Source organism: Vombatus ursinus, unplaced genomic scaffold (genome assembly GCF_900497805.2).
Source record: "Vombatus ursinus unplaced genomic scaffold, bare-nosed wombat genome assembly UNPS02014809.1, whole genome shotgun sequence".
Taxonomy (NCBI): Eukaryota; Metazoa; Chordata; class Mammalia; order Diprotodontia; family Vombatidae; genus Vombatus; species Vombatus ursinus.
This window is the reverse complement of record NW_020954587.1, coordinates 21,104,358-21,130,972: the sequence shown is the minus strand read 5'-3', so window position 1 is coordinate 21,130,972 and position 26,615 is coordinate 21,104,358. Positions and strand designations below refer to the sequence as shown.

Here is a 26,615-nt window from a genome sequence, read left to right as displayed (position 1 = left end):
TAGCTGATAGCAGAATTCTAGAATAATGACTGAATACTATGTGCAAGTGATACCATAATATGATTTCTCATTCTCTCTCCCCTCTACACACAAACCCCCCCCCAACTTATGTATTCAATAAAGGCACATATCTGTGACATTTAGCCCAGAAATTTTTAACAAATTTCACTTATATGGCAACTGTTGATTACCAAATGCCAAATTAAATGAATTAAATTAAACTAGATCTCTGGATGATGATTTCACACAGAAAAGGGGATCAAAAGAAAATATCTACCAGTTATAGATTATATAAAAAAGTACATTACTCTCAAATCAGTCATATTTTGAATAAAGGTTTCTCCAAATATCTCTTACAAAATATTTTTAATATATCGCTTCATTTTTGTCTTTGTACTTCCAGTGCCTGGATTATAATGGGCACTTAATAAATACAAGTTGATTGATGTTTCAGTTGAGCAATGAATTCAAAGATGCAGTTTTTATTCCACATTATGAATACAGAGCAAACAATCTTTAGCCTGGAACTTTGTTATGTTACAGCAACAACATGAAGTTCCTTTAATTTATAGTAGCAGTACTATATGATAATCTTGTTTCCCTTATGAAAACTCACTAAAATCTGTTGACGTTTTCCAGAAATTCATATACGAATTAAAATTATTTACTTCTAGTCAATTTTCTTAATAATTGAAATTCTGAGTTTTCCCAGTGAAATAGACAAGGAAAAGCAGGGTAGCAGATCATGTTGTAGCTAAACTGAAAAACACGAAATTTCAAAGTATTTGATTAATTTGAAATTTTGCTAATGTGGCACAGGCTATGTGGAATTTCTCCATTTGACTAACGATAAAGAAAAGTTTTGCTAGGTTTATAATACTAAGACATGATCCACAGGAAGATCGGTAGATTAAAGCCAGTGCAACTGCATTCCTAATTTTAAATAAACGTCAGGTTATACTCTTTTAACATAGATTAGTAATATGTTCTTAATGCATCAATGACAGCATTCTGCCACATATCTGACATCTAGTGCAATGCATCAATATTAAGTTAAAACATATGTATCAGAGGACATGGATAATAACCATATAAATAGTACTGTGAAATAAGAAATGCAACACTTTGTATCACTGGAGACACAAAGTGAGGATAATTTGACCCACAAGATGGAAGAAGAATTGAGTTTATAAAAACTTACTAAGTTCCCATGTAGAAAACACTGTCATGCAAAGTGAAGTGAGCAGAACCAGAAGAATAATTCATAACATTAATATTATAAAATGAACAATTTTGAGAAATTTTATAAATTAATGAAGAATGAAATAAGCAGAACCAGGAGAAAAACTTATACACCATCACTATCCCTCTAAAAACAAACAACTCTGAAAGCTGTAAGAACTATGATCAATATGATAAACATTCATGATTCCAGAGGACCAATGGTGAAAACATAGTATCCACTATGGAGAGGTGCTAGATTTGGTAGTTGTGTTTAGCCACTGGGAGAATTTGTTTTGCATGATTATGAGTATTTGTAACACGAAATTTGTTTTTTCCTCTTTTTTTATGGGAGTGGGACAAAGAAAATAGATTTTTGTTAATTTTTTTTAAATGAGGAGGGCAGTTTTACTATTAGTTTTACTTAACTGTGTTAACTTTGTTACAAGAGACCTCTCGAAAAGTGGAAGGAATCAGTAAATGTACATAATATAAAAATAAAACATCAATAAAAGTGAAAGTGACCCAAAAAAGACACTGTGATAGGCAATGAGAATGCAAGAATGAAAAAGAGTCCCTGCCTTCAAAAAGATTACTGTCTCCTGGGAAGACATGGCCTATCTATACTTACAGTTACATAACTAATAAGGCAGGTCATGATGGGTTCAAGAGGACTCTAGGAAAATTTGGGGAGCTAGTAAACCCACAGAAGGCATAGTGCTTGAGTTAAATCTGAAAGGAAGAAAAGGATTTTTTTGACTAGTGGAAAAAAAGACAATACATGTTCCAAGCTTAGTGGGACGTAAGTGAATGCATGTAGGTGTGACGAAAGTAAGTCAAATTCAGAGAACAGTCAGAAATCCAGTTTGACAGATTCTGTGATTCTGCTAAATATAAACAAAACATTCAGGACCAACATCTTATTAAGGTATTAGAATCTCTAAGGAGGTAGTAAAAGTATAGTCAGTGTATTGTTTTAGGCATTACATTTAAAAGTGAGTTAGGAAAAGTCTGTCAATATCATAATGCATAGAGTATTCATTTCTGAGAGAGGTGAAAGGTTAGAATTTCTGAAAAACATGGTTCCAAAGTCCTGGCTGTTTAACCTATCATCTAAATGACTGTAACAAAGTAAAACTTATTTATAATATCTTTTATGTGACATGATAGATAAACAGTTCACATCAGAATCAGGAAGACCTGAGTTCAAGTACCATGACTGACATAGAGTTGCTTTTGTGACCCTGGATATGTAAATTAATTCCTCAATGCTCCCAAAAAATTCTCTAAGTTGCAAAGGAGATGCCATCCTGCATTGGTAAAGGGAATATCCCTACTGAGAGTTGTCTTCTTATATCAGTAAAATCACAGGTCCAAGAGAGAAAGAAGTGCTTATTATCCACCTACCAAACACTAGGCTTGGCACCATGGTGGATACAGAAGGAAGCATAAGTCCTGATAAGACATCATGAAATTTGGAAGTAGACTCTAAAATATGCACATGACAGTCATTAATACACAAATATAAGTCACCTCCAAAAGTATTACAGCTATAGAAAAAAACACAATTTACACATGCAAACTGAATTCTATCAGTAAATATTTACTGGTCATTTACTATATGCATTACACTGTGGAGATAAAAAGATAAATGAGATTAGGGACTTTATTAGTAAAAGGTATTCTGGGATGCTGGAGATCAGTAACCAGAACTTATCTACTAAGACTCAAACAGATGAGCCCTTCTACATTCTTAATGGAAGGAGATCTCTTGGAAATCTAAGAGGTCAGAAAGACTGCTAGTGAAGAGGAGACAGAGGGAAACTCTCCAAGATATTGCTACTTCTGGCTACTGGCAGGAAACAGAGCGGTTAAAGGAAAAAGAGATTTGTTAGCAAAGCCATCTCTGTTGCCAAAACCAAAACTGATGACATACAATTTTCCCCCCACTTTCACCATTGTGCTCTACTGTAGCACTCCCAATCTTTGTTTTTCAAGACATTCCTTTCTTGGGGGGGTTGGGAGTGAGGAGAGAAGCTTCATTTTAAACAAACTGACTTCCAAACTAATGGGTCTGTTTTATGTACTTGCCAGATGATAACTATAGAGTTTGTAACTAAACAGAATGAGGTATTATTGATTCATATTTTAGAACTCCCTCCCAACAGAGGGAAAGATCATATGAACCCAGAATCTTCAGCAATTATGAAGGCAAAGACTAAGCCTAAAGCAGTGCAAATGTAGAAAGGGAAGAGAAAGCTGAAGTCCCTCCTTTCTGAGGATAGTTGCCTCAAGTACCTTTAGTCCTTTTGTTCCTTGTGGGGAGTTTGAATGAAACCTATACTCCAAGATAGAGACCAGAGAAGAAAGCCACACCAGAAGAGTAGAGGAGGGAAAGGGAAAAAAGATGGGGGTTGGGGGTAGGGGGTACACCCATGGTTGGGGACCAGCCAAGAAGGATTAACTAGTGCTGCTAAGGACAAACACTGCCTATCCCACACAACTGGTTAAAAAAAAAAGGAATAAGAAAAAGTCATATAATTATAATCCAAAGTAGAATGTAAAGATTTTAAGAAAGATATGAAATACCAAAGGGCTGGTTCAGAAGAGTACTGGCATCACGGAAGGCTACTATAAACAAAGTAAGCTATATATAGGATGAAGAGGAAATAATTAAAATAGGGAAGGCATGGGAATTAAGAGAAGTTGGGGAAGTCTTCCTGTAGAAGGTGAGATTTTAGTTAGGCTCTTGAGTGTGAGTGCAGGTCCGAGGAGTGAGGCCAGAGTGGAGTGCTAGATTTGTATATGCTTATATGTGTACATGTTGTTTCTTCACATAAGCTCTTGGAAGGCAAAGATTATTTCTTTTTTTGGCTTTGTATCCCCAGCACCTAGCACAGTATACATCGCATAGTAGTACTTAATGGATACTTTTTGACTGAATAAAGGGAAGGGAAGTATTTATATAGTGCCTACTACATGCCAGGCACTAAGAGCTTTCACAAATAGCAATTTCCTTGTTGCTGCCTCAGAGCCTGCCAGCAGACCTGCCCTTGACTTCATCCCACCATTCTGTGGCAACAAGCAGAAAACTAACTCGGCCCACCCATACATGGAAAAGAAAGCAGAGGAAGGCTAAGCAGCAGCTCTTAGTCAGAAAACCAAAGAATAAGAGGAAGTAGGGAAGGATGCCAGCATGGGTGGGTAACGGTTCAGGTCTGAAGGAAAGGAAATGAGCATCCAGCTGGGGGCCAGTTCTGGACCCCAGAAGTCACTGGGTCTGAGTCAGGGAAAAATGAATTCCCCAATGTGAGAGAAGGCTGATAAAGTTTTGAAGACCAGCCCATGCAGAATCTGCTACCAAAGGGGAAAGTGTCAGAAAGTTGAACAGGGAAAAAAAGGCTGAAATTACTAAAGACCTCAGGAAGAAGAGAACTAGTTTTAACTAGACCACAAGAGAAGATAGCTTTCCCCAATTCTTTGGAAAGCAGTGAAGTCCATGGTATGGAACACTGAACATATTTTCATATTTTTTAATGTACTGATCAGTTTTGCTGATATTTTTCCTCTTCTTCCTTTTTTTCTTTATAATATTATTTGTTGTTATATGGGTTGGCTCTCTGAGAAAAGGAAAAGGAGGGATACAGAGGGAAATTTGGAAAATGAGATAACAAAAGATAAAAGTAAAAAAAAAAAAAAGATTCATACAGCTTCAGAACCTGATGTAAAATGTCAAGTTTTATATGGTGGAAAAATTGATTGAAAATTTCAAGACATGCCTTTTTGGTTTTAAAATCCAACAACTTTTATTTCATTATTTTAACACTGGGTCTTTGCCAAAAGATATGAAATAAAAGCACCAAGAAAAGAAGTAGTTTTAAAAACTTTTTATTTTAATTCATAGAGCACACTTTACATAAACATTACACATATATTAGATCACTGACTTCTATCAGGCAGTATAGCAGTCATAAAGTAAAAATACTCTTTTACATCAGTATTGGATTTTCCCTGAGTGGTTTGCACTTAAGTTTTATATTGATAAGACAAGAAGTCAGTTGAGACAAGAGCTAATCAGGGCTAGTTTCCACTTTATGAGGATCAGTTGAAGAAAGTAGAGATGGAAAAGGAGAGGAAAAGAGTAGGGGAAGAAATGATAGCTAAGCAATTAGGACAAATCAGTTTTTAGTCTTGCCATCCGCTTCTTAACGGTTATATATTCATGTATAATAGTAGGTCTATACAATATCACATCCTTCTGCATGCATATCATTATCATTATCTTCATATAAGACAATGTATATATATTATCTTCATATAAGATAATATATACACATAGTGAGAAGACTAGGTGTCCAGGCACTTTCATATGTGTAGGATGGTTAAAAGGATGTTTAAAAAAAAGAATTAGTTTGTATCTTATTTTTGGAGTTCTTCTTAAATGAGACTGATTTTTAAAAAATATTTTTATTTGAGGTCTCTCTCTTTGAAATATTCTTCTTTATTTTATGGGTTGCCTCTCTGAGAGGGAAAACACGAGAGAAGAAAAGGGATACAGAGGGAGATTTGAAAGATATAAAAAGAAATGTAAAAATTTATTTTAAAAGATAAATCTCAATTCTGCTTTGAGTTGTCAGTGCTTATATAAATCTCAATTAGGGATCATTATGGGATTCCTCAAGTTTGATAACACTGGCTAAATTCTGGTCAATCTAATTTGTGGTAATTGCCCTCTGTATTTAGAAGTTAAGTTATTCTGATCTAATGTACTCTCAATATGGAAATTCTGGTCTGGTTAAATAGTGAAAAAAAAAAGTATGGACTATAACAATAGCCAAAACATAATATCCTCGAGGAATTTTTGAAACTAAAATACTGTATAAGCTTATGTGGGCTCTTAAAGTTTCATAACTAAATTAGCTTACCTCAATGTCAGTAATCACTGCAGTTCTGATGCTAAACTCACCCCAATAAATTCCACTTCCACTAACGCTCTGATTAAACTTTCAGTGGGAAATAAGTTTTAAAGTAGGCAGGAAAAATTGTTGAGTGTTTCAAAGACACCAAATACACTGTTAAAAACATGAATACACCTCTCTGAGTTTTAGTGACGCAAACTGGACGACTTGTGAATAGTGGTCAAGGATGGATACCTTTAATCTAGAATTTCCAAACGAAAATATTTCCCAGAAGCAGATGAATTCATGAAGGAAACAGTTAAATCCAAGATGCCAAAAAAAGAAATCTGCTACTTAAATGAACATTTACTGAGTATTGCACATATGTGTTTGACCAAACCCTTACTATTTCCCAGTACCTGAATTGCATTAGAGAGTTAGAGAAAGGTCTGGAAGAAATTAAACATGGAGGTAGATCTGACTAGGATATCTGGAGTTGGCTGCCAGTGTCAGGCTAGATAAAAGAAGTTTTGAAAAACCTTGTGTTTTACAATAATAATAATTGTTATTGTATTAATTTTGTTTTAGTGTAGTGTTCAGTGCTTCTCAATACTTGTATCTACCTGTGGAAATGTCTGTCAGAAAACATATAAAAGAGGAGGAAAAAAGGAGAAGGGAACAATAGGACATAAGAGAATGCGGTCAGAGCTACACATGTGATCTTCAACCAAAGAGAGGACTGCGGCAAGACAATTTCTAGCTCGAGCCTCTTGCTGTCATTGTGACAGAAGAAAGACTGTGATGGGAAAGAAACTCTGGCTCAGCCTTCCTGCCAACACTATAGTAAGAAGAGGACACTGCTCCACTCTCTATTTTGAGTTGTTCCAGACATTCCTGGAAGCTTTAAGGACACAACACCCTCCCCAAACCAAAACTAGGAAAGAGGCTACAGCTTCTGCTCTGTCTAGATGGCACACGTCAGTGACTTCTCTCTCTGTTCTTGTTCCCAGGTATGTATCCTTCTCTCCTGTTTTCTGAAAAATTCCATTTTTCCATCCTGCTTACGGCCACAGTTAGTAATCAGTGGAGCCCTTTGATAATTTTTGTATCAGTAAAATCAAGACATTATACTCTTCTGCTTTCAAGAATCCAGCATCGCTTAAGTTAACTTCCCTATGGTTAAACAAACAGTAGGTGTAAGAGGCAGGATTAGAAACCAGACCTTGCTGACTCCAGGACTAGCACTTTACTATACCAAACTGTCTTTTATGAATAGATTCTATAATTTCTAATGAGTTTGACAGTACATCACAAATCACATGTAAGTAGCAGAATGCAAACTCCCTGAGGGCAGGAATCATTTTGTATTTATATTTGTATTCCCAAAGTTTATCACAATGCCAAGCACCGATAGCAGGAGTGTAATAAAAACTTACTTATTTATATCAATTATTTATGTATGTTATTTTTGAAAACAGAAAACAAAATGTCAACTGAAAGAATTCCTATACCCCCTTTACTAAAAAACTCCAAGACACATAGTGGTTACATTTAACAATTCCATTGGAAAGCAACAAAGTCAGTAAGTGACCAGGAGAAAGACCCTGAAATACAAAGGAAAGGAAATTCAAATAATACAAGACTATTCTGCACTAACCAGGATCCACAGGAAGGAATGGAATATGTTCCAAAGAGTAAAGGAGCTCAAGACGCAACACAAGGTACCTACCCTGCAAATCTCAGCCTAACTGGGAAAAAAAAAGGATGTATGTTGAAGAAAAGAGGCATTCAAAACATTCCTAGGCATGAAAAAACAACTCTAAAGAAATCATTTGCTTCTCAAATTCTCCAGATAAAAGGAATAGAAGAAGGGTAAACAAATACAACAACCCAGAACAGTACCAACAACAAAATAACAAGAAAGACCATTAAGAGACTTCTTTCTAAATGTACACAAGGATATAGAGGTGAAAAAAGAAAGTTAAATAGAAATAGCAGTGGAGAGATAGGCCTGAAACATCATAGACTAAACCTCACAATACCCAACCTGGAGGTGAATCAATTTTTTTTTGATGGGACTACATAGTATATCAAAGTGGTAAGGTGAAGACAGAGGAGAATATGTGATCTATCCTAATCAAATCAATGGTCAACAAAGAAAGAAAAATAAATCCTATCATTTCTCAGGAAGAAGAAAGCCTAAATGAAAACAAGTGAGGAGCAAAGGGAGGCACTGAAAAGAGGAGAAAGAACCCTTTGATCCAGAAATACCACTACTAGGCTGTATAACAAAGAGACCATAAAAAATGGAAAAATACCTCTATGTACAAAAATATTTATAGTAACTTTTTGTGGTGGCAAATAATTGGAAATCGAGGGTATGCTTATCAATTAGGGAATGGCTGAACAGGTTGTGTTATGGAATACTGTATGTAATTTCATATGTAATGAAATACTACTGTGTCATAAGAAATGATGAACAGGCAGATTTCAGAAAAACCTGTAAAGATTTATATGAACTGATGCAGAATGAAGTGAGCAGAAGCAGGAGAACACTGTACATAGCAACAGCAACACTGTGTGATGATCAATTATGATTTAATATGCCAGGCACTATGCTAAGCGCTTTACAAACCTCTCATTTGGTTCTTACGAAAGCCCTAGGTTACATATACTATTGATATCCCCATTTTACAGTTAAAAGAAACTGAAGCAAACAGAAGTTAAGTAACTTGATCAAAGACATACAAGGTAGTAAGTATCTAAGGTCACATTTTAATTCAAGACTTTCTGACTCCAGGGCCAGTGCTCTATTCACCTACAAAGCATAGGCATACAAGGACCTTTTGTTAATAGCATAAAAAGTATCCATCTAAAACAAAAAGAAAGCATCATATTGCATCCCTAAGAAATATGAGAGTAAAGCAAAGATGCCCACTCTCTCCATTATTTTTATATAGTTCTGGAAATACTAGCACTGACAAAAGAAAGAAATTCAAAGCAAAAAGATAAGTAAAGAAGAGATAAAAGTATTCCTATTTGCTGATATGATGGTTTACTTGGAAAATACTAGAGAAATAGCAAAGATACTTTTTTTTTTTTTTTTACACAATTGGGGTTAAGTGAGTTCCCCAGGGTCACACAGCTAGTAAGTGTCAAGTGTTTGGTCTGAGGCTGGATTTGAACTCAGGTCCTCCTGACTTCAGGGCTGGTACTCTATCTACTGTGCCACCTAGCTGCCCCTCAAAGATACTAACTGATACAATTAATAGCTTCAGCAAAGTTTTAGGCTACAAAATAAAAAATTAACAGCATTAAAATAATAATTTTCAAAAATTCAAAAGGCAGTAACAGGAAGGGAAATCTCATTCCAAATAACTACAAAATACAAAAAAAATCTGGGGATAGATTTACTAAAGCATACAAAATACTTGTATAGCTTCAATTGCAAATTGCTCCTTAAAGAAATAATGAACAACTTTAATTACTGAAGAAATATTCAGTGTTCATGGTTGAATCATACCAACGTGATAAAAATGACAATATTAGCAATGTTAATTTATATTTTTAATGTCATACCAAATTCACAAAAGTGTATTCCACAGTAATTGCTAAAATAACAGAAAATAATGAAAATAGGTAGGGAAAAGGGGGAAACAGAACTTTCAGAACTCAAAATATAATAAAAATCAGTAGTCTTTTTAAAACCATCAAGTACTGGTTGAAAAATAGAGAATTAGATCAATGGAGCAGACTACACAAGGGAAAATCAGAAACAATGAAACTCAATATTCCAGTGTTCAATAACTAGAAAACAAATTACTTGGGAAAGAATTCCATACATCCCCAAAATTGCTGAGAAAACAGAAAAGCACTCTGATAGAAATGAAGCTTAGACCAACATTTTACACTGTATTTCACAATATATTCTAAATGGGTAAATGACCTTAATATTAAAGATCATACTACAAAAAAAATAAGAGAAGCATAGTGTACACCTCTCAAAATTATGGGTAGGAGATGTATTCTTACCCAAACAATAGAAAGAAGCAAGTACACAAGATAAAATAAATAACTTTGATTACATTAAACTGAAAAGCTTCTGTACAAATAAAAATTAATGCACCTAGGTTAGAAGTGATCAAATGGGGAAAAAAAACCTTTGTATCAAATTTCTCCGATAAGAGTTTGGTATCCGTGACATATAAACAATTATATACATAACATACATCATAAATATACACATATATACACACACATAGGTATCAAAAGATCTGTAAACTATTAACAATCACATGAAAAAATGCTCAGCAACACCAACAAGAGAAATGCAATCAAAACATTCCTCATATTTTACTTCATACTCTGCAAATTTGCAAAAATGGCAAAAAGATGGCAATAGTCAATGTTAGAAGGGTTGTGGGAAGTCAGGCGCACTGTTGCATTGTTGGTAGAGCTGAGAATTGATAAAAGCCATTTTACAAAGTATTTTGGAATTTTTGGAATTTGCAAAGAAAGTACTTAAAATACCCACATTCTTTGACCCAGACATTTCATTACTCAGCTTATTCCCCAAGGAAGCTACTAAAAAGAAAGTTCCTATATGCACAAAAACATTTAAAGCAGCACTTTTTGGGATAGCAAAGAATTGGAAATAAAGTAGATAGCTATTAACAGGGGAATGGCTAAATAAAGTGTGGTATAATGGTAATATACTCACATTACTATGCTGTAAGAAACAATGAGTGTAATGAATACAGCAGCACAGAAAGACCTACGTGAACAGATGTAGAATGAAGTATATACAGCCAAGAAAACTGAATACACAATGATTATTAACAATGGAAAAAACACACACAAAAATCGAAATTGACTATTGCAAAATTATAAAGAACAAGTATGATTTGAAAGAAAAGATATGAGAAAATATTCCCACCCCATCCCTTTGCAAAAGTGAGAGGTCTACAAGTATTGCATCCAGCACATATTTTCAGAGTTTTTTTGACATACCAATGAGTAAGCAAATTTTTTCTTTTCCTTTTTCTTTTTTTCTTTTAAAGAAATACTATTGATTATATGGGATGTCTCTCTAAAAGAGGGCAGGGTAAAGTTACTGGCTGAAGCTGATAATGTAACAAAAAATATCAACAAAAACATTTTTAAAACACATTTCATTTTAAAAAATGTCATTGGGAAAATTTGTTTCTTTTAGGAATTTTATTAATGAACAAAAATGACTTGTTTTGTATTCTACTTGTATGAGATTGGAAGGCATTTACATTAAACCAAAGTGAAGCATTCAGGTAGGATTAAAATTGCACCCTCTTACCTTCCATCTGCATAATCTGCATCTGCACCTCCCCACCACACTTCGGAATCATCATCTTCCGCATCAGCAGAATCAACGTTGTCATTTTCATCAGCTAATGGGCAACAAACAAACTCTACACCACGGAACTCATCAATTCCACAAGGCAGCAACATACCATAGTTATGCAGATTCATGCTCTTTTCACTACAAGTCTAAAAAAAAAATTTAAAGAGTAACAGGAACAAAGAAAAAAATGTTAAATAATGACATGACCAATAAAATATGACCAATAGATAGACACATTTCAGCAAAAATATCCTAAATATAAAAACTATATTATTAGAATAGATAAATGTAGAAAGTATTATTTACAAAATCACACTTTAGGAAAGTAATTCACTGCAGGCTTTCTATGAAGAATAAGTTCCCTTCAATTTCTTTATTGGGAGGATTCACAAACTAGCTGCGTAACTGTTCTGGGTTTCAGTTCCCTCATCCATAAAATGAGGAGACTGGAGAAGACAAAGGGCTTCTTAACCTTTTTTGTGTCATGGACTCCTTTGTTAGGCTAGTGAAGATTACGGACCTCTTTTCAGATTAATGTTTTCAAATAAAAAAAATAAAATACATAGGATTATAAAGAAAACCAATTACATTGCAATAGTTATCAAAATAATATATATTTTTTAAAAGTTCAAGGATACTATGTTTAGAATTCCTAGACTTGATCTCTAGGACCCCATCTATCTTCAGTATTCCATAAGTCTATGATTGAAAAAAAAAAACCAATTTGCATATGTCTTCATAGACCTACCACAGAAAACAATTTGAACTAGATATTGAAGGGAAGAAACCCCTATTCACAAAGACTCTAAAATGGTACTTATTTGGTGTTTTTTTTTTTATGAATAACCTTAACTTCTTTACTATCATTGTTTTTTCCCAGCAAAAAATTTTACTTTTGGAATCTTTTCTTCCATAAGTATTTTAATCAATAGAGAAAGCAATAACACTGAGAATGAAGTAGCAGTACTGAGAGGTGGAGAAGTTTTACCCAATCACTCAGAGCTACAGTATTGCTCCAAGTGCTAAGAGTAGTACACATGCATATGTTGTAAAAGGCACACATGTGACAGTGTCAGCTTCACTCAGTAAATAAGGTTAGAGGATCATGCACACTCCATCTGCATCTACCATCCCAATCCTGTACTCTCTGATCTTTCAAATTCAGTCACCTCAAAGGATAGGCTCTACAGCTAAAGTGATGGAAATGTAAGGAATGTAAATTTTCAGTTGTTACAAGTTACAGGTCACAGTGACAGTGAACCATCTATGAGATTACACCTTACAACCTTCAAATGATTTCAAGCCTATCACCTTCTTATGCCAGAATATCTGCCATGTTTGTACTATGAAACCATCTCCTGGGATACCTACAAGGCATCAGTAATTCAGTACAAGAGGAAAAAAACAAAAAACAAAAATATTTTGGGTTTGTTTCTAAGTTCCTGGTAATCAACTTCAATTTTTGTTTAGAGACTACAAAAAATTACTTTGAAAAGGCATAACTTAACATAAATTAAGCATATATAGTAGGCATAACTTACTACAAATTAAATGACCACACTTAAGTAGCAGCACAAAATTTCACCATCCCGTTAAAATTTAGGTATTCTGCTTATGAGATGAAAAAGAAAATATTTAATTCAGATATAATCTTGCTTCAAAGAGAGTAAGAAAGAAAAAGAACTTATTAGTCTAATTCAAGAAAAAAACACTGGAAAAAAATTAAAGGAAAGAAAAAAACACTGGGAATACAATGAAGAAACGAAAAAACAGAGTTTGATTTCAAGGTGCTTATAATTGAAACTAAGTGTATACCATCTGTAAACAGATATATACTGTGAGGAGAAGGGAAACAATTAGGAGTGCCATGACAACGCTTCAAATAGTAAGTGGTTTATGAAATGAGTCTTGAAAGAAGCTAGGAATTCTCTTTTACAGAAGGACTTCTGGAGTATGATTCAATGATCAAAATTAACTGGCTAGAATTAAAGGTGTTCTACCATTTATTAAGGAAGAAGGTTCTTCAAGGTAGAAATGGCAGCAGAAATTATGATGAGTAACATATCATAAATTACTTATTCTTTCACTGGGTTAGTGATAAGAAATCAACAAAAGACGATCTGTTCCCAGTATTTTTTCACTGAGGAAAAGTATGTTGAGGCAGGCCAGTAGTATGGTATTGTATATTAAAATTTTAACCCCTAACCCATAACTAAAAAACTGGGTTCAAAGCTGGACTTCCCTCAATGGTCTGAAAGAGCAGCTGACTGATCTCAATTTTTTAAAAGACAGCACTACTATCTCAGCAAAAATGTGGTAATTAAAATTAAAGTTATTTTATTTAAAAGATAATAGGTGAAGTAAAAACTCTGAGAAACATTTTAAATCATTAAACTTAGAAAGCAATAGTAAATTTAAGACTATAGCTTTTATTTTAAATATGTAACACTTTAGATAAACAACACAACAAATAAATTGTGTCCTATTTTCCGCAAATTACTTACTATCACTGGAAATTTAAAAATATAGTTATTTCCTCTGAATATTTTCTGGGATGTCATTAGAGAGATACCACATATACATAGGCACATACATATACACATGTATGCCCATACATATGTATATTAACATGCCAAACAAATCTTACAACTTGAAAAAAGAGAAAAAAAATTCACACATTTTTACCTCTTTTGCAACAGTATGCCAGTGGAGATGAGTTTCACACATATCCATCCTTTCCTGGTGCAAGAATTTGCATTTGTCTGGTACTAAAAGAGCATCACTTACAAACTCACCAACTGAAAAAAACAAAACAAAACAAAAACTTAATTCTACACTGTAGTAGGTTTTTGAACTTAAGAGCTACAAAGGTTGGAAGAAATTTTGAGGGACTATCTGCTCTGTATTCTGACTTCCGGCAACTGACTGGATAAGTACCCAACAGATAACTATTTTCTAAATAATTATTCTACAGTATCATCTGATAAGTTTGTTCCATTTTTACCACCCTATTTAAAAAATATTTTTGATGGCCTTACTGATATTTTTGCAATTTTTAATCCTTTTTTAAATGCCTTTCCTACATATACTAATAACTTAAGATTTTTATGATTAGAATAACAATCCTCCGTGTTAAGTGTTCCAAGTAGCCTTTCCATGATACAAAGGAACCAAAAATGAACTCTACTTCATCTAGGAATTGTGCATTCTTTTTATGATTTTTTTTTCCTGGATGGAATTAAACACATATAAAACAAACTGCCATTCACCTAACATGGGCAAGTAAATACTGCTCCACATGGATTTAAACTAGAATAAGATAAAGCCTTATCTGTGTTTATTGTCAATTGCCATTGCAACAAAATGAGGAAAATAATAGCTGTATCCAGCCCTAAGCTGTGATTGGTGAAACTTGCTATTTGAGGTAAAAATCTCTTGAGACTATAATTTGATATTGTTCTGAGTTTTGATTTCAGGTATGATGCTTGAATTGTCATTAAGTCAATAATCCACCATTTAAGGGAAATGTCACGTGCTTCTTAAAAGGAGCATGATCTGAGAACTGCTACAGGTACATGTTTGTGCATGGAAAGGTTGAGAGGAGAACTCTACATATATGGTGGTAGGATCCTCTTGACTCAGTTTCTCCACCATGCTATTTCCCTTCTGAGAGGAAATTTTCCCACCTGGTTAATTCTAAGCCTGGCTACGTCACTCTGTGAATAATGTCTAACTTTGTTGCCTGATTGGCAGTTCCAAAATAAAGGTCAACTATGACTCTTACTGGTAACCAAACAAAGCTAAGGAAGCTTTATCTTGCTAAGTTATATCAATTCAGTCTGTGCCCCTGAAGGAGCAGTCCTGATATTGTTATAAATACTTCACTCCTTTCTTTCATAGAAAATTTCTATAACTCCAGGTGAATTGTAAAAGTTTAGATATACACACACTGTATATAATAATCTTGTTATAATACTCAATATTTGAGTTACTATAATGGGATACATGTATAAAAGATATTACTGCTTTTAATTTTCTATTTTGAACTTGTGATGACTAAGTTATATATTCATGTATAAGATTTAATTCTTCAAGTATATTTTCCTTTCTGAATATATGTGTGTATATGTGTGTATGTATGTATATATACACACATATACACATTACACACACACACACACACACACACACACACACACACACACACAAACAAAACCTTAAAGTGGGTATAGGAAATTAGGACAAAGATGTGACAAAATGTAAAAGTTTTAAATTTTAATGGGATAAACTTCACTTTGAGAAAGCAAGATTAGCTGTTTGCTTGAAGAACTAGGATGGACACGTGTGTGTGTGTGTGTGTGTGTGTGTGTGTGTGTGTCTTTCAAATGTTTCTATTACGAACAATGACAGGACAAGTTAGCTCCATAAGGTTTGAACTGGTTTTCACCACATGAAAGAGTAACTGGAAGACTCAACATAAGAGATGTCGTTAGGCTTTACTAAATTGTATTACTAGGAGAACATCACTCCAGAGATGCCCTGGGAATAAGGCCTATTCCAAAATTTCCCAGGATAAATGTTTCCAAGGATCAGATGGAGACGTGGGAAAGCTAAGATCCAAGATGAAAATGTTTCTGATTAACGGAGTTTTAGTCTGTAACTTGATTTGATTTACTTACAGAGCCTGCTTAACTAGATTTGTTTGATGTATAAGATTATGATTCCATTTAACTAAGTTTGTCCAACTTTTATGACATTGAAAGTAACATGGGATTATAAATCTGTCTTTTTAAAAACTATTTTGTGATATTCATGGCCATATATGTTCTCTCAATGCCTGAGAATCTCCCAGTATTGTGTAGTGTATCTGCTTCCCGGTACAAGTCTAAATCCCTTGATTTACAATCCCTGATATTTACTCAATCTGATCCCTCTATGAGTTGCAACCAATACGACCCTAAGCAGATACCTCCATAACGATTTGGGTTATTTTAATGAACTTCCTGTGAAACCTTAACGTAGCTCTCTGCTTCTGTGTGAGACACTGGGGAAAGTGTACCACCAATCTGAACTCTACACCTTCTTAAACACATTCTATTAAGATTTCGGTAAGATGAACAGTGAAGAGAATGCCTCCACTGACTCGGATTATTTAATTTCCTTTGGGATCTTAACTTAGCTTTCTGCTTCTATAATTGTGCTTCCTTCTAGTACAGGAATAGTAGGCTTTAAAAAATCTGAAAGGAGAGAAACTGTGGGAAAACTAAATTGCATTGTTTGAACCTAGTCCTTGTTGCTTAGAGACCAGATTTGCTTAATGCTTTAACTCAGGACATGCAGATTATGCTCCCCCTCACCCCCCAAAAAAAGTATTTTCAAGAGATCCAAAGGCAGATGCAAGGAAGGTAAGGAGTTTCTTCCTGCTATACATCTCAATCAGTATCCATATCTTATCTGGAAACTGCCTCTACGCTGGTCAATCAGCAGTTGTTTCCCTGTTCCTTTGTTTAAATATTATACAGTGTGTAACTCAGAGATTTGGGGGAGAGGGCCACCTATTTTGGCTCTCTTCTCTGCCAGACAACTTCATAAATTTCCTTCTAAAACTTTTTTCTGGGTTTGTTCTTAACTGACACTGGCCACGTATTAGGACACACAGATATGGCAAACAAATGTAAAGATGCAAAATGGCAGAAAACATAATTAACACATCCTTTACAAGCCATGAAACAATAAAAATAGTTATTGGTCCAACAACCGCAAACAAAAGCTATAGACTCAAATGGAGATTTAACAGTGAAATCCTAAATAATGAGTAAGTAAAAGAACAAATCATAGAAATAATTTATAATTATGTGAAAGGAAATAATGAAACAATACACCAAAATCTCTAGGTTGTAGGTAAAGCAGTCCTGAGGGTAAAAATCATATCCTTACAAATATACATTAACAAAATACAAAAAAGAGAGGATTAATGAACATGGATGAATTAATGAACATTAATGAATATGTATGTTAAAAAATATAAAGCCAATAAATAAACAAGGCTAAAATAAGAAAGAAGAGATATTACTCATTAGAGGAAAAATAGATAAACTGGAAAAAAAAATTTAAACCAAAAAGATGGTAAATAAAATAAAAACCCTGTTTTTAGAAAAGATTAATAAAACCGATAAACCCTTAGTTAGCTTCATTAAAAAGAAGATGGCAAGAAAAAAACATACAATAGCAAATAAGCAGGGTGAAATAAAAAGGACAAAAATAAAAAGAATAATCAGAATAAACTGTGCACAGTTATAGAGCAAAAAATCTGAGAACACAACAGAATAGAGGAATACTTTCAAAAATATAAAATACTCAGAGTATTAGAACAATTAAAGACCGCATACCACCCAATCCCAGAAAAAGAATTAGTTGTAATGGAACCACCAAAGGAAAAAATCCTAATCCTGATGGATTCATAGGAGAATTCTATCAAACTTCTAAAGAAAAATTGCTATCCATACTGCACAAATTATTCTTAAATGTTGATTAAGAAAATGTCCTACCAGAAGCCTTTTACAAGACAAATATAGTCCTAATACCTAAACAAGGAAAAGACAGAAGAAGGAAAACGACAGATTAATATCATTAATGAATACTGACTCAAAAAAAGCCCTTCAAAGAGGCTACAGCAATTTGTCCAAGAAATCATTCATTATGACCAAGTGTGATTTATGTCAAGGTTGCCTGGATGTTCAACATTCAGAGGAAAAAAAAATCAACATAATTGATTAAAATAATTAATTAAAACCCAAACTTCCAAAATCACACAATCAACTCAATAGATGCAGAAAAAGCCTTTGAAAAACTATGGCACATTTTTATCTTACAAAAAGCATTTGTCAGGGCAGCTAGGTGGCACAGTGGATAGAGCACCAGCCCTGAAGTCAGGAGGACCTGAGTTCAAATCCGGCCTCAGATCAAACACTTGACAATTACTAGCTGTGTGACCCTGGGCAAATCACTTAACCCCAATTGCCTTAAAAAAAAAAAAAGCATCTGTCTAAAACGAAAAGTAAGCATCATAGACAATGGGGATACCTTTCCAGTAAAGATAAGAGTAAAGACAAGATTCCCACTATTATTTGATATATTTCTGGAAATGACAGCAATAGTAATAAGATGAGAAAAGAAATTAAAAGCATAATGAAAGGTAAAGAAGAGATAAAACTATACCTATTTGATGACAGAATAGTATATTTGGAAAATCATAAGGAATCAGCAAAGATCCTGAGCTAATAGTATCAGCAAAATTACAGGCTACAAAATCCTCAAAAATCAAAAGTAAGCAACAAGAAGGAGTAGACGTTTTCTCTGATTCTCACTACTTCTCAATCCTCTGGAAAATAGAAAATATGCACCCAAAATAAAGTGACTTCAGTTGTCTCCATGGTCAAGGACACCCAGAAACCAAAAGAACATCTTCTAGAAATGCATTAATGCTTACCAACCCTGAACTCACTATACACTCCTACTCCAACTTGCAAGGTACTGGCAACAAGGCTACACCAGCAGACCTAAGAACACAATACAGGTTTACAACAAAACCCATCCCCACACCTGGGTCCCTGTTCTTCCACCCCTCTCTTCCAGTGCTATGGAGATCCCACCTCCAGCCTGCAGAAATCTGCACTGGCTCTGAAAGACCGCTAGGAGGCTGCAGCCTCTCTAAGGCAAAAACCTACAGCTTCCGGAGAGGAAGGGGTTAACAGAGGACACTGAAGTTATCAAAGATTTTGGGAAGAAGAAAACTTAAAGACATCAAAAACAAACAGATAAATCAATAAGAATCTATGAATAAATAATGAAAAATGAAGGAAAGTGATCCAACACTTGATGAGACAGAAGACCATGTGGAATTTGGGGAGAATGTGGAACCGCAACATGCTATTCCTGAGTGGCTCAAAAGACAGATGAGAAAAATAAGAGCAGAATTTATGGACTACACAGGAAAAATTAAAAACAGAGTAGAAAAACTGGAATCACCAAAGAAACAAAAGAGAGAACTAGATTTGGAAGATAAATTCACAGAGAGAAGGACAATCTAGAAGAGGAGCAAAAAACAAGAACATTAAAAGAATATGCTCATTATGCAAACAAAAGATACCGATTACTAATATAGGATTCCTACGGACAACCAAGGGGGTATCTAGGTGACACAGCAGGGACAGCACTGGGCCTCAAATCAGGAAGACTCATCTTCCTGAGTTCAAATCCAGTCTCAGACACTTAGCTGTGTGACCCTGGGCAAGTCACTTAAAACCCTGTTTGCCTCAGTTCCTCATCTGTAAAATGAGCTAGAGAGAAGGAAATGGAAAACCACTACAGTATCTTTGCCAAGAAAACTGGGTCACAAAATTGGACGCAATTGAAACAACTTAACAACAACAAATTAAAAGTAGTTGCACAAGCTATAAATGAACTCCCAAAGGGAGGTAGGGGTGGGGGTGGAAAAGAATGGATTTACAAGTGAATTCTATCAAACATTTAAAGAGAAATTAATTCCAGTATTACATTAAATGTTTGTAAAAATATGAAAATAAAGAAATCTTCCAATTTTTTTCCTATGGTTTTCCTATAAAGCAGAGAAAAAAAACCACAGATCAATATCTTTAATGAACACAGACAAAAAATGTAAATAAAATCTAAGCAAATAGGCTACAACTTATTAAAAAAGATCATATAATATGAACACATTGGATTTAAACTAGGAATTCATAAGACTACAAATATAACAAACCATATTAAAACATGAATAATAAAAACTACCTGATTATATCAATAGATGCTGAAAAGGTTTTGTTTTTTTTTAATTTTTTGTTTTTGTATAAAATCAACTCATTAATGTAAAAAAGCACAGGAATAAAGAGACTTTTCCTTAATGTAATAACTAGTATCCATAATAATAAAAAGCCAGCACTACACGTAATAGGCCTTTCAAATAAAATCCGAGGTAAAGCAAGGACACCCATTATCATCACTCTATTTAACAGGATGCTAGAAATGCTAAGTTTAGTAATAAGACAAGAAAGAGAAATCAATGGAATAAACATAGGCAGAACAAAACTGTCTCGGCAGAAGATATGAATCCTAGAGTCAACTAGAAAGAGTTTAATTGCCACAATAATCTCAGTAAGGCTGAAGGATAGAAAATAAATCCATATAAATCATCAATATTCCTGTATATTACCAACAAAACCCAGCAGGAAGAGACAGGAGAAATTCTACTTGATATAATTCTAGAATCTATAAAATATTTGGGTTTATATATACCAAGACACACATAAGAAATATATGAATACAGCTACAAAACACTCTTTACTGAAATAAAGATAGACCTAATTAATTGCAGATGATTAGGTCAGGACAATATAACAAAAATGACAATTCTACTTAAATTAATTTACTGATTCAGTATCATACCAATCAAATAACCAAAACATCATTTTATAGATCTAGAAAAATAATAACAAAACTCATCTGTAGGAATAGATCTCAAACTATACCACAAAGTAGTAATCATCAAGATGATTTACTACTAGTTAAAAAATATAGGGCAGTCACCTACTGGGAGTTGGAAGTAGTTCACTTTTGTGCCTCTGACAGGTCAGGACCCAAGATCCCTTTAGTTATAAGAACTGTTTGCCAGAGAACATGATGGCCTGCAGACCCCTTGAATTCTATACCAGAACATCCACAGGCTGAGAGCTGTCTTTTTGTGATAACAGAGTGAATGGAAATTGATCTTTGATTTAATGAATCATTTTCCTCAGAGGAAGTCTATGAAGATAATGACAACATCCTTCAAGATAGTGAATTAATCAGACAAGCACTTACTGTGTGCTAGGCATTGTGCTAACATTCTGGAGCTATAAAGAAAGGCAAAAAGATAATTACTGTCCTCACATTCTAATGTGGAAGAAAACATAAAGAGCTGACAGGTGGGGAACCTGTGACCTCAAGACCACATGTGGCCCTCTAGGTCCTCAAGTGTGGTTGTTTGACTGAATCCAAACTTCACAAAACAAATCCCCAAGGATTTGAGGACCTAGAGGGCCACATGCGGCCTCGAGGTTGCAGGTTCCCCACCCCTGGCAAAAGATATAAGCAGTATAAATAGAAGGTATCCTAAGAGGTAAGGCACTGACAGTAATAGGGGAGTCTGGAAGGGGGAAGGGTTTGAGAAATAAGAAAATGGATATGCTGAGTTCTGAGATGTCCAGGGGATGGACAATTGTCCAATGGAGATGTGAGACTGGAGGTCAGCAGGGAGGTATGGGCTGGATAAGTAGATTTAAGAATCATCAGCACAGAGATGATAATCAAATCCACTGGAACTGAAAGGAATAAGGCTAGGAAGGTGGGCTGGAGCTAGACTGTAAAGGGATTTAAATTCCAACAGAGGAATACATATTTGATCTTGAAAGTAATAAAGCAGTCCTGGGAGTAACTGAACAAGCTGACCTGCACTTTAGAAAAGTCAGTTTGACAACTGTGTGAAGGCTAGACTGGAGAAGAAAAAGCCTTGAGGCAGAAAGAGATCAATTAGGAGGCTATTTCAATAATCCTGGCAAGTAGTGATAAGAACCAGTTAATAAAAAGAGAATGAAATAAATGAATAACAAAAGAAATTTTTTTTACACTATGCACTCAAATACATATGTAAACAGAAAAGCAAAGATAATGCTGGACTTCAAGGAATTTATTTTCTAATGGGCAATACAATATACATAAGTGAGGGAGGCCACAGGAAAGCAGATTGGCACCTCTTCCAGAAATAATGGCAGAGTTCACTTGGTCATGCATCATGGTTCCCAAATGAGAAGCAAGGATATAGAGGATAGTCCTGAAGCAGCAAGGTGGCTGGACTAAGCAGAAGATAAGGTGGAAAAGTGGATACTGAAATAAAGCATGGTGCATGGGCCTTCCTGAAATAGCAGGTGTAAAAGATGCTGGGGAGAAAGAGATGCCAAGACCTGGCAACTGAGTAGAGATGTGGGATGAGTTCAAGGAAGAAGCCAAGGCTGACTCTGAGATCATGAATGAGGGTGAACATGTAAGAATGGTAACACCCTTGAGAAAAACAGAGAAACTCAAAAGGTTAGATTTTGTAGGAGAAAGATAAATTCAGTTTCTGACATGCTGAATTTGAGATGTCCACAAAAATCCCACTGTTTGTGGCTGAATAAACCAATTTTAATCAAACTTTTATTCTGGTGATATTTAGTACAATATACAAGTGTCCCAGACAAGGCCTGCCAAGAATTGGCATCAAGTTAGCTAGTGCAGACGACTACTTTTCACCACATCTTTTGCTGATGGCTCATGTCTTCACCAGGCAATATAATAAATCAGGTTTGTGTTTACTCATTTTTTGTGCCAATGTAGGAATTTGTTTACTCCTCAGATGTAGAAGCCTTTAATTAAACCATCAGGCTAAGAATGAAAATGTCAAAAGGCAAACGTAGTATGCTAATTACATACACATTGTATGGGCTTCTAATATATATTACAATACTCTGATGTGTAGTTGTAATTAAAGAGGTAATGAGAAATATCTAGAACAAAGGATATTACAAAAGATGTCCCTGAAAGGAAAGACATAAACTGTACTTGTATACTGTACTTACACAAACTAAGAATGGGAAAATTATTTTCCAAAGACCATGACAAAGGTATGGGTGGGATAAAGCTGATTCTAAGGCCTAAACTCTAAGGATTGCTTTATTTTTGTTTGTTTGTTTGTTTCTTCATTTGAAGTATACTGAAAACAGTAAGACCTCAAACCTTACCTTCTACTCTTAACTAGACACTGACCCTGTTGTCATTTAAATGTTATTTATGAAATTGAACTATAAGTTCTTATATTCAATAACCTGCTTTCAAATGTCTACAGAACAGCTTCTAATATTTTCTATATACTAAAACAGCTCCAGAAAAATCAATTCTAACTAAAATTTGGAACAGCAGTAAGAAATAAACATTCTAAATCTACTTTTCATTCTTAAACCTCTAGAAGCTATAAAATGGCTTGAAGACTGCTTTTAACTAAATCAAAAAAAAAATTTTTAAACTTGGTATGGGGCACAAACAGCTGCTAGATATATGATGTGCCATACTAAAGTTTCATCATTCCAGATGCAAGATGGACACTCCTCTCTCAGTATTATTCTCAGTGAAGAAGGCTTATTAAGATAGAAAGTCTAAAATAACCGATAAAAATCTGACAGCCAACCTCTGCATGAAACTTAGAAAAATACATAACACTAGGAGCTATTCCTGAATAGACAAATGGTCAAAGAACAGAAATTTCATTTTGAAGAAATGGAAAAGGTCCACTACCATATGAATCTATCCGAATCAGAAATAAGATAATAAGTGCAAAGGGAAACAACTCTGAGGTCTTATCTCATAAACCATCAAATTTGAAAGAGTCAACATTGGAAGGGCTTTGAAAAGACAAGTACTTTAAAACATTAGTAGAACAGTGAATTAGTCTAACCATTTGGAATTATAAGTAACCAGCCCTGCAAAGTCCAGCGGTATGGGACTGTCTGCTCATTGGTGGAGATCAGTGCCTCACAGCTGTGTGAAGGGCAGGGCAGAGCTGGAGAAAGCAGGAGACAAAAGAGATGCGGTCTCCTGACCCTCTTGGGGACTCTTGGGGTCTCTTCAGGAGCTTGGGGCTTCCAATTTTAAGAAAGGAAAAAATGGACAAGGCCAACCCCCACTTCAGATTGGTAAAGGAAGAAAAAAACTCGGGAAGAAGTTGATATGAGAGAAGGTGACAGTCTCCATTATGCACCTATCCTCGGCTAAAGACTTCAGGCAATGTCCCCTTTGGAGGGGTCCTGTGACTTGCTCTCCTGATTGAGCTGCGTTATCTCACTTCCAGTGGGAGGGCTCTTTTATTATGTTGCCTGGTGCATATTCTCATGTGTACACTTTCTCCAGTTTCTGTTTTGCTGCTGATTTGGATAAATGGAGTTTCTTGGCCACTGGCTGGCTATGTGTGTGTGTGTTCACTGTGGAGTATGTATTTGGTGGAAAGGAAGTCAAGCCTTGGATATATAACTTAGGGCCATTCTTTCCCCATTAATGAATAAAAATCAGACGTTTAGCTTAAACCACGAAATCACATCCCTAAACTGATAATATTTAAGGGAGCAGATAAATACAATTCTAGCCTAATATTCCCCTCTCTCTGAGGAAACCTCCTGCTTTTCCTCCTGGCAGGAAATAAAGTCTCCTTTGGAGAAGAGGCTCTTCTGTACCCCCCTTCAAGACACATAACAGTGTATCTACTGGCAAAAGTCTTTGCTGCATATATAAGAAAAAGCATTTACCCTTTGACCCATTAATACCACTCTTAAGTATATACCCCAAGAAAATCAATAGCAGAAAGAAAACACATGTAACAAAATATTCATAGCAATACTCTTTGTTGTAGCAAAAACTGAAAACAAAGTGAATAAACAAGTTGCGGAATATGAATAAAATGGTAAATTATTTTGCTCTAACAAATGAATACAAGACATTCAGAGAAATTTTGGAAGACATATGCATGGATGTAGAATAAAATAAATACAATCGAGTACAATGTGGTATGGCACAGAAGAAAGAGCACTAGTTCTAAAGTCAGAAGATCTGAGTTCAAATTCTACCTCAGCACCACTTATTAACTGTGTAACCTTAAGCAAGTTGCTTAACCTCCCTGGGCCTCAGTTTCTTCACTTGTAAAACAAGGGGGTGGGCTTCTCAGGTCCCTTTCAACTGTAGATACATGATCTACTCCAAATCTCATTCTCAGGTCCCTTTCAACTGTAGATACATGATCTACTCCAAATCTCATTCTCTGTCTCTGCCGTGTACAAAATTATATTCTAATAATTACCACAATAAGTTAAAGGGAAACATCTGAAGAGATCTGAACCTGAAAGATTAATAACTTTGACTCAAAGAATGTTGAAACATACTCTTTTACTGTCAGCAGAAAAGCAGTGGCCCACAGGGGCAATATGGGGCACATACCATCAGACGTGATCAATGTGGCACCATTTGTTCTGCAAAATTGTACTTTTTTTGTGGTTATTATAAGAGGGTAATTGGCGGGGAAGTGGGAGGGGGAAGATACTGAGAAATCACAGCAATGTTAAAAAAAATACCAACTGTTTTAAATGACTGGAATTCTTCCAGTTTACTGGCAAAGTATTAAGAATTTTCCAGTTTTAGGCATCTGACTCAAAGCAAAATAAAGTATTAAGGATTGCTGATAAGCGCACAGAACTTCCCCCAAAATGCTGGCACAAACTATTTGAGTTATTGTAGTTATCTAGACTCTCTCTACAAATGTAATTTGAATAATTATATAGTATAGTATTCATGTAATATGTATAGGTGAAAATTAATTTGCACTGAAGATTTTAACAGTCTAATTCAAACAGAAATGATCTGGGTATTTGTTCAAAGAGGTATACTTGTAAACTAATCTGATTTTAAGTCCCAACTCTACCACGCATTAGTTGTGGTATTAAAATTAGAATTAGAAATTCAGCATTAATTTAACCTTTCAGAATCACATATTCCCCTTTTTGAGTGTGGATAATAATATTTGTACCTACCTCATAGAACTGTTGTGAAGCTCAAATGAGAAAATGCATATGAAACATTTTGAAAATGTTAAAATATTAGCTCTTGTCTTTTTATTACTGATGCAATTAACACATCCTCTCTTCCTCAAAGAATCTTCACAATTAATAATAATTAGTTGGAAAAATTAAGAAAAAAAGTAGGCCATTGCACAGAAATAAAGATTGAATTCACAATAACCTTACTTCACAATAGCTTTCTCTCTCATTAAACCGTGAGCTCCTGGAGAGTAAAGGTTATTTCCTGCCTTTCTACATCTACCCAACTTAACAGAGTATCTGGCACTTAACAGGTACTTAAGTAAATTCTTGCTAATCTGACTTGACTTACACGCTTACACATCTGTAAGCTTTATTTTTAAGTTTAAAAGAAGCTTAAAAGCAGCCCAATTCCACTTGTGTTACAGGATACACAGATTCAGAGCTGGA

General features: G+C 34.8%; 1 protein-coding gene across 2 annotated transcripts in view; it reads right to left on the bottom strand.

Annotated features, from left to right (window-relative positions):
* APP (amyloid beta precursor protein) overlaps positions 1-26,615 on the bottom strand; it is a 164,249-nt gene that overhangs the window by 87,493 nt on the left and 50,141 nt on the right. For both annotated transcript variants that reach the window (XM_027875455.1, XM_027875454.1), the window contains exons 4-5: positions 14,182-14,294; positions 11,449-11,642 (exon numbers count right to left, since the gene is read on the bottom strand). In XM_027875455.1, the coding sequence (XP_027731256.1) occupies positions 11,449-11,642; positions 14,182-14,294 (307 nt within the window). The remainder of the gene's footprint in view (positions 1-11,448; positions 11,643-14,181; positions 14,295-26,615) is intronic.